This window comes from Epinephelus moara, chromosome 17 (assembly GCF_006386435.1).
Source record: "Epinephelus moara isolate mb chromosome 17, YSFRI_EMoa_1.0, whole genome shotgun sequence".
Classification (NCBI taxonomy): domain Eukaryota; kingdom Metazoa; phylum Chordata; class Actinopteri; order Perciformes; family Serranidae; genus Epinephelus; species Epinephelus moara.
In genome coordinates, this window is record NC_065522.1 from 24,244,032 (window position 1) to 24,253,389 (window position 9,358).

A 9,358-nucleotide genomic window follows, 5' to 3' on the forward strand; every position below is an offset into this window, starting at 1 on the left:
CACCAGCCTCTTGAAAATGTCTTGTAGCCTGTTGCCGTGTCACTGGGCCCGTACACGTGCTGCATTTTTGCACCCTTAAATCCTTTTTTTTTTTTTTTCAGTGTAGATTGAGCTGAACCACACTTCAAAGCAAGAGCAATACCATCGAGGTAGCACCCAAAGATTAACACAGTTACGTTTTTGGAATGCAACAACACACCCTGCATGTCATGTGACTAGGAACAGCCAATCAAAGCCAGCAGATATCTTTACTTCCTACCATAAATATCATACCGTAAGTATGATGAATAGGGTTTCAAGGTATACCATGATATTGAAATTGACGGTTATTGCACCGTGTACATTTGCTCATCTACAACATCGGAAAAAATGCAACTGGACACAAAATCAAAACTTTATTTTAGTTGTTTTCAAAAGGGAGACTTTTTTCTTCCATTAATAACTGGCGTCAAATTTCAAATCTCGTACCAAAATGTTTGTTTAACCAAAAATAACCCTCCATTTTCATTCTTTTAACGGTCACTCTGATTATCAATAATGGTAATTCTATTTTACCACCATGATACCATGAAACAACAATATTTTCTGCGCATGTGTTTGCGTTGCGAGTGCTTGTGATTTAACATTTTATCCGCCTTTTACCCAGTTTTTAAAGCCATATATTGCGCTACACTTATATTTCCTGGTTGTTTTTTAATATATACGTATTAACAAAGCGAAGGATTTTATTCATCAAGCGCTCAGATTTCTAGTTTAACGTTTCCTGGTGTGGACAGCTTGCCGAGGCTAGCGAACCGGCTTGTTTTTAGCATTGGGAGCTAACCATCACAGCAAGAACAAGACAAGCTACAATCTGTTGACTGAAGGCTAATCTCTGCAGCGCCTTGAATATGATCAGCTCCGAACTCCGGATCTCAGGCTATGATATGGTGCTAATTATGGTTGTATAGCAACGTTAGGTGCAACTTGCATCTGCACCCTTGAAAGCACCTATCGCTCGACGTCGCAAAACATGCAGCATGTGTCCCTGCTCTTAAACAGATATAAGAGTGATATCAGTCTTCTCAGCCGACCCCCAAAATGTTGAGCTTTTCAAGAGAGAGACTTTTTCTAATCTAATTTTGACTATTATTGCGTCTGTCTTCAATTTCAGTTCCTTATTTTTTCCAGATATGAGCTAAAAGTCACTTGTGTGAACGTTCCGACCTCTAATCATGAACATCACAGAAGCCCTTACACACACTGACCTCTTGTCGAGTGCGCTGATTGCAAACAGCTCAGCCTTTAAGGGAGGTATTAGCATCACGTAGAGACGCAAACTTGGCTGCCTTCGTCGCGAGGGTTTATGGAGAGGTAACGTGTGTCACTCAAGGGGACAAGGAGGCGAACGAAGAACACACATTCCAGCTTGCCTCCGTGCAGCGTGGGCACCTCGACCTTTCTGATCTCAAAGAAGGTCAGAGGAGGAAATGAGTGGCGACCTCCGGTGTGAGGCCACGTTCAGGTGAAGGAAAGGGAGCAATGGGAATAGGGGAGATAAAAGACACAGGCGGGGGATGCACTGATGTTTAGGTGTAAGAGTTCAAGGACGAGCGCACACAGGTCTTGCAGTTTCTTTTCCTCTCTTGAACCCTGCAACTCGTCTTTTCTTCCTCAACCCTTCCTGTAACTCTGCTTTCACCTTTTTACCTCTCACTCTCAAACTTTTTATAGCTTTTCCCCTCCCCACCCTCCGCTACACCCGCCCCTCCTCTCTGGCTCATTATGCAACTTCTCCTCAGCTCTCCATCCTCCGCCTGTTTTTTCTTGGCCCGAGCCGCGGCGCTGCTTGCGATCTCATCAGGCCCTATCTCTTGGCAAATCAGCCGTTCGCAGGCCAACTCGGAGACACCTCGGAGAGTTGGAGCGCGACGGGAGAAAAAGACGGAGAGATGAATTCCTCAGATAAATTGTGGCTGTCTTGTCCAGTTAAAGTGACACCGGGCGAGGCGAGCGGTGCTGAGAGGAAACCATTTACTTGTCACATGCATGCTGGTGCAGGTTTCGGTATCAGTGTTAGCCGGGGTTGCGAGTTGCTCAATGCCGTGCAGATGCAGGGATTACAGTTGTGTGCTCAGTTAAAACCACAGTATCTGTAACCAATAGAGCGTCCAGCCGGCTCACACACACACACGAGTATCTGAATGAGTGTGTGCTTAGCTGAAGGGATTTCTACTGCATCACAGACACAAAGTCAGGTCCCTGCCTCCATGTGCATGTCACTGTTTCAACATCCTTTGGCCTGCAAAGCCCCGTCGTGTTCATGTCGCCTGTCTCGCACCTCTGATTACTTCTCTCTGTATCGTAACAAGGGAGTCCGAGAGAGTGGGAGCACGGGGAATGCAAATGTCCCTCTTTCTAGCTGCCTCTCTCTTCTGTGTGTGTCTGCGCTTTTTATAGGAGGTGAAAGTAGACAAACACCCACAGAGACAGACAGTGGTGTTGTGAAATAGGTCACTTTCCAGTTCTTCTCTGATGCACAGGAGTTCAGATTCGATGAAGCTGAAGTTCTGTACCTGACGATTAGGAAGTGTTTCAAGGCAGAAGAGCAGGAAATCCTGAAATGGAAAAAAAGTTACGTTTGTACTTGAAATTCTGGTTTCATGTTTATTTTAACAGATCAGTTTCATGCTGGACTGCTCATGTTAACATCTGCTAAATGAGGCTGGACAGCTTGAGGACAGAGTGCTTAGTTTGGTTGTATATAACAGCAGCTGATAAAAGCTCCTTGGTGAAGCTCAGCACAGGTCTGCCCTCTCCTGGTGTGAATGAAGAGATGCATCCAGCTTGTTCCATTGAAAGAGGTGTAACAGTGGTGTTTCTTGGGTCCTGTTCTTGATATATACTTTGCACAAATATTGTTCTCAGTTGAAATGTTTGACTTCTTTCAGGACAAATAATATAAAAGTCAATTTTAAAGCAAGTGGATTAAAAACATGCTTCTATTGACAGTTACAGACTGAAATATTTGTCAGAGGAGCAAAAATTGTCACATATATTTGGACCTTTACCTCTTCCACTCCATCCCTCCCTACCATGGACCCATTTTTGTGTTTTTTAAGCGGGAAGAGGGGACCCTTAGTGGGAGATAGCAGGTCAATAGTGTACGCCACATATAAGTGACATGCATCATTTGACAGGTGGGAACCTTGAGAAGAATTTAAGATGTTTTAAGTTTATCCAGTTATATACACACACTGTATAAAAAAGAATGGACCGTTGACTGTGGACTGTCGTCTTGAAGCCTTGAGTAAGCATTTCAGCCATCGCCATCTTGGTTTTTGGAGTCAGAGGTGACCTGATTTGGATGAGAGGTGGGCACTGTGGAGGTTCGAAGGGTGGATTTGAAACAAAGACTATGGTGATGCCTCACAGACAGCCTGTCACTTAAGCAGCCCCGCCCTTAAATATACGTACACTCAAAGCCTTGATAAGATGTAAACTGGTGAGTTCTAAAATAATTCACCTCCTGTATAGTTGTCATGAAGGTTGAAATCAGCTAAAGAGACCAAAACTGTTTTGTACCAGGCTGTAAACATGTTTATTTCTGCTGTACAGTGTGGCATTTCAACATGGGGGTCTATGGGGATTGACTGTTTTGGAGCCAGACTCAGTAGTCTCGCCACCAGACAATCAGAGATCTCCGCCTTCTGATAGTCTGGGGACACTCCTTTCTAAAGTGTGTTTAACACACCAGAGAAAACGGCGGGCAACAAAGCAACACCTCTTGCATTTTTTAAAAGGACACGCCCTCCTGGAAATGTGCGCTCCCCCTTTTCTTGTCCGCAAGGAAACAAACACACAGAGAGCTTGAAAATGGATGCTGAGAGATTTAACTCCATTTTATCAAACGTGTGCTCAGTCCACAAGATTGTGGAAATGAAGGACTTACAGCGACTTTGTTTAAAACTTTTAACGCATACGGACTATGTTTACGAGCACAAGAGTTCAGCGAGCCACCGAAGGGCCGCCCTGCGGATTTGCTATTGGTTCTGCAACGTAGGGAGTTTTTTTAACAGGGTGTCCGCGGGGTCTTAAAAAGTATTAAAAGTTGATATATCAAATGTCGTAAAATTAAGGCCCTTAAAAAGTATTAAAAAGGTATTGAAATTAACCTCAGGATTCCTACATGTACCCTGTTTAAACTCTGAAATTGTATCCGCCCATCTAAACGCAAAATCGGGGAGAAAGACATCAGTCTTTAGTTAAGCAAAGCGTCTAAAGACTGACTTGTGAGTCTAGACTCAAGTGGCAGTTTTTGGCGCTTGTGCATTTGCTTCATTTTTCAGCCTCAGAGGTTGCCGTTGGTTATATATCTGTAATAATCAGTGTGCTTTGGTGTGGTGCCTGTTCAAACTTTGAAAGTTTAGAGTGTATAAAGGCGTAGAACATCATGACGGAAGAATATGATGGCCATTTGCATGCTGAATTATGTATAATAAGTTGTTGCAGCCATTTTAGGGTTAATACCATTTGTTACACAGATTTGGTGCAAAATTTAAGCATTTTTTACCACTCGAGAATTGATGAAAATGGTCAAAAATCCCTCCAAAACACCACAGTAAGACACTAGGACTTTGAGGAACACCACAGAAAAACTCATGCTTTGTTTTTGTATCAAAACCTTTTGACATTTGGAGATTTCTGTTGCAAGAATTGCATTTTTCATTGATTGGATGGCGAGCACTTCTGTTCTCAAAACTGCTGAGAAACCCCGTCATTGTCACTATACCTGTGAAAGCCATCCATCCTCTGACTGCTCCACGTCTCTAGTTTGTGGTTGTAAAGTTTCATGAAGCTGTAGCCATCCTTGAGATCACTATTTGTCATTTTATACAGTGAGGTCAAGGTTTAAAAAACTGTTCTCACTACAATGTAATGAGGTTAATTTGTTAACTTAGGTTCAGGAGCAGGGCCACGCCTCAACCACACCTGCCAATCCTACTTATACCTGGACAACCCATCCTGCTGTGTTTGTCTCAGATTTCTCGAGAACAGATCCTGCTTTACGCCTAAACGCTTGATTAAACAACGCTGATACTTAGATTTCAAAAGAATCACCATGGATCCTGAAATACAAATCAACCCGCCTGATTCAGACGACGATTTTTTTAAATGATCGGTTTGAAACTGTGCTGAAATGTTCAATGGAATGGCTACTATGGGGACTAACATCATCACACATGAATAAAACTGGGCTCATTGAATCCATCAGAGTCTCAGCTTTCCAGTCAGACCCAATTTATGCAACTCCAAGACTGTTTAGAGGCTCCAATGTGCAGAAATATTTGTATACAGTAGGCGAAAATTCATATTTATACTGCATACAAAAAAAACCTCAATGGGATTAGTATGAAGTGGGCCTGTCTGTAAAGGGGAGACTCGTTGGTACCTACAGAACCTATTTTCATTCAGATATCTTGATACGAGAGGTCAGGAGACCCCTGTGAACATGGTCATCTCACTTTGGAGTGTTACGTAAACATTACCGAAAAGCTTCTTCTACTTTCATGTGATACCAGTATCTTTACTCAGCCCACTGCCGCCTTTTAAAGACAGTAATGTCGGCCGAGGGACACTGGTGTCCCCGCAGAGTGGAAGTGGTTAAGCGGTTTTACACTGGCAGATGTTACAGTAAATATTAATGAAGGAGAAAACGGATGGTGTGAGGATCTGTGACCAAAGATTAATAGGTATTTGTTGTGTCTGCGTGCAGGTTCTTCTGCCCTCCTCCCTGTGTTTACCTGATGGGCAGCGGCTGGAAGAAAAAGAAGGAGCAGATGGAGCGGGACGGCTGCTCCGAGCAGGAGTCGCAGCCCTGTGCCTTCATCGGCATCGGCAACAGCGACCAAGAAATGCAGCAGCTTAACTTAGAGGGAAAGGTACAACACACACACACACATGCTGCCACTCTGTTATTTACTGTAACACAAAAACATGCGGTTACTTCACACCTTCCCTTCAGGCACTTCACAGAAATTATACAGACAGTGTGTCATTTACCCTCGGTGCATTTGAAGGTTATTAATTCCAGCCATTTTTCTGTTGACAGTGGTGACAAATACGTGACAGGTGACATGTTGAATCACCACTCAGGCTGCTAAACGAAAATAGGAATGTGAGCTGTGTTCCTGTGTCACTTTGTGTATCTACCTTCTCCAGGAACCGTCGGACAGAATCGAGCGTATGCAGCAGGAAAATAAAAATAAGATGTAATGTGTTCTGATTTCTCCCTCTCTGCTTCTCTCCACCATGTCCGCCCCAGAATTATTGCACAGCCAAAACCTTGTACATATCCGACTCCGACAAGAGAAAGCACTTCATGTTGTCTGTCAAGATGTTCTACGGCAACAGCGCTGACATCGGTGTCTTCCTCAGCAAGAGGATCAAAGTCATCTCCAAGCCCTCCAAAAAGAAGCAGTCGCTCAAAAACGCTGACTGTAAGTTTGTGCTTGTCTGTTTCTGTCAGGTATTTGGGGGGAGTGTGGAACTATTTGTTTGCCGATAGCTGTGGTGTGTGTGTGTGTGGCCTATTTTGGATATGATCTATTTAACAGACTTTATTATTTCTCAAGATAATCCAAAGTCCTTGTGAGCATTTTCATGTAGGAACTATTTTCCGTCTACCAAGCTACACCCAACAACCGTATCAGTGCGCAGAGGGAAGTGTGCATCTACTGCTAGCTCAGCCGAGGAGGACGTATTAATGTTTACATCTCACCCTGTCATGAGTACAAGCCTCTTGTCATGAGTAGATGCACACTTCCTTCTGCGCTGTGACACATTTACAAGCGGACCAGATCAAATGCCTTGTGTGAGAAAGCTGCTCTTGACTGGTCAGAATTTCCATGTGGGAAAAATCCAGGAAGTAAAGTAAACGTTGAAGAAGAGTACACTTGCAAGATAAATGTGACACTTTCTAATGTCACAATGGAGGGACAACTACGCAGGTTGATTTTAGCGCTGCTCATCGTGGACTATATTGCTGTCATTGTTCATTTTAGTCAAACCATACAGTTTGAAAACGAGGCGCGGCTCCAACTAGAAAACAATGTTTTGATGCATTGGATGTGCTGAATGTGCATATTAAGGCAGTACAGGAGGAGGTGCACATTAATAATCCTCCAGGACTGTAACATGCTCATGTTTAACCCAAACAATGTGTCATGTGACTGCAGTTGGTTCAGATCCAGGTCGGAACACGTACTAACCACAAACAAACCGCACCAGAGTTCGTTTGCAACCGGACTGAGATCACCTCTTCAAGAAGGTCTCAGTCCAGTTGTTTTGGTGTGCACCTGAGTGTGATTGCTGTGTTCACACCTGCCCAAACGAACCGCACGTAGGGGGCAAACGAACTTGAGTCATTGTCAGCTGGAGCCACGAAAATTGCAATTGTTGTACCCCTTAAAAAGATGCGGGGATGCTATCGCTTGTTCAGTGAATGCGGTGTGACTGACAAAATATTTAAAAAAAAGGTTTGGGGTGCCCAGTATCTCAGTGTGTAGAGCCCCATGTACAAAGACAGTGTCCTTACTCCAGCCTGTGGTCCTTTGCTGCATGTCATCCCACCTCTCTCCCCCCCCTTCATAGTTAATACTGTTGTAGTGGTTTAAAAAAAAGGCAAAAGACCAAAGCGCCTTCTCCATAGCCGTCCCTTCCCTCTAGAACTCCCTCCCCACACATTTGAGACAGCACTGACCTCTTCCCAGCTCAAATTACACATCAAAATCATCATCTTCTCAAAAAGGCTCCGATGGAAAGTGGCTTTGAGAACTATGACAAGTGCTCTATATATTAAATGTGTTGCTATTATTTGCCAAATGTTTGATATTTCCTTCTGTTTTGAAAGTTGCTGTAAGAAAATCACATTATTTCCATCCACTAGAGGGCAGTGTAGCTTCACTTTAGAGTCCTGCCAGTAACCCAGTTGTGTCACATGTAGCACACCTGCAGTTTACACACTGTGAACACAGCTGACATGAAAACAACATGTCATGTTTGGGCTGTTGTGTAATCTTTGTGTTTGTGTGCGTTCTTGTCTGCAGTGTGCATCGCATCAGGGACCAAGGTGGCACTGTTCAACCGGCTTCGGTCCCAAACAGTCAGCACGCGCTACCTACACGTGGAGGGCGGCAACTTTCACGCCAGCTCCCAGCAGTGGGGCGCCTTTTACATCCACCTGTGTGAGTCTCCTGTCGCTGCAACACCAGCACACGCACATTAATGTAGAGGAGGTTTGAACCATGTGGAGGTTCAGTGTGGGTAAAGAGAGGAATGTTGTGTGACGGCTTGTCACTTTATCTGAACGATGCTGTCTGTTCATTTGAAATGTAACCCACGCTGCGTTATAGTAATTACACAGCTGAATCATCGCAGACAAAGAAAAGGTTTGATTGATGGAATGTGGGTTTGAGTGTGGAGAATATGTTCTGACATCCTTTTTCGTTTTTTTTTTCCCCAGTGGATGACGAGGAGTCAGAAGGAGAAGAGTTCACTGTGAGAGACGGTTACATCCACTACGGCCAGACAGTCAAACTGGTTTGCTCTGTCACTGGCATGGCCCTGCCCAGACTGGTAAAAGAAATCGCATCATTTGAGACTAGAAAGATCAGATAAAAAAGAACCTATTGTCCTCATTTTCAGGTTCATACTTGTATTTTAGGGTTCTACTGTTACGTGTTTACATGCTCAAGTGTTCAAAAAACACTTAATTTCCACATACTGCCTGAGCCGCTCTGTTTTAGCGCCTGTCTTCTTAAGATTGGTATTGAGTAGAGTCGGTTTTTGAAAGGCCCAAAAAGCGACTGTAACAGGCAGAAAAGTGCCACTTTCTACTCTGAAAAATCACCAATAAAAGCATCTGAACTAAAATCTTGACAACTGGACATGTTCCAGCAGGAATATGATCTAAAAACATGGAGACATTGATAACATTAGCAGCCAAGATTACATGTTTCCCTGACATTAGCATGTAGCTACATGTAGCAGTGTAGCTGCTTCCGGGGAATGACTGTAACAGGGAGAATAGTGGCACATACTACCATTGAATATCACCACTAAAAGCTTCTAAAAACAACTGGACATATTCCAGCGGTAATATATAAACGACGTGATAGTAGTGTTGTCACGATACCAAAATCTTTGTTTCGGTACCAGTATGAATTTCGATACTTTTCGATACTCTTCGGTACTTTTCCTAAGGAAAAGTCCTTTTGGATACAAACCTTTAGAACAATAAATAGTAGGGGTGTAACGGTACCAAAAAAATCATGGTTCGGTAAGTACCTCGGTACAGACGTCACGGTTTGGTAACTCA

General features: G+C 43.6%; 1 protein-coding gene across 1 annotated transcript in view; it reads left to right on the top strand.

Annotated features, from left to right (window-relative positions):
- The window catches only part of rbpjb (recombination signal binding protein for immunoglobulin kappa J region b), an 89,037-nt gene that overhangs the window by 68,184 nt on the left and 11,495 nt on the right, over positions 1-9,358 (top strand). Inside the window, exons 4-7 of the mRNA XM_050067690.1 lie at positions 5,756-5,921; positions 6,305-6,479; positions 8,088-8,225; positions 8,504-8,616. Coding sequence (XP_049923647.1) covers positions 5,756-5,921; positions 6,305-6,479; positions 8,088-8,225; positions 8,504-8,616 — 592 coding nt within the window. The remainder of the gene's footprint in view (positions 1-5,755; positions 5,922-6,304; positions 6,480-8,087; positions 8,226-8,503; positions 8,617-9,358) is intronic.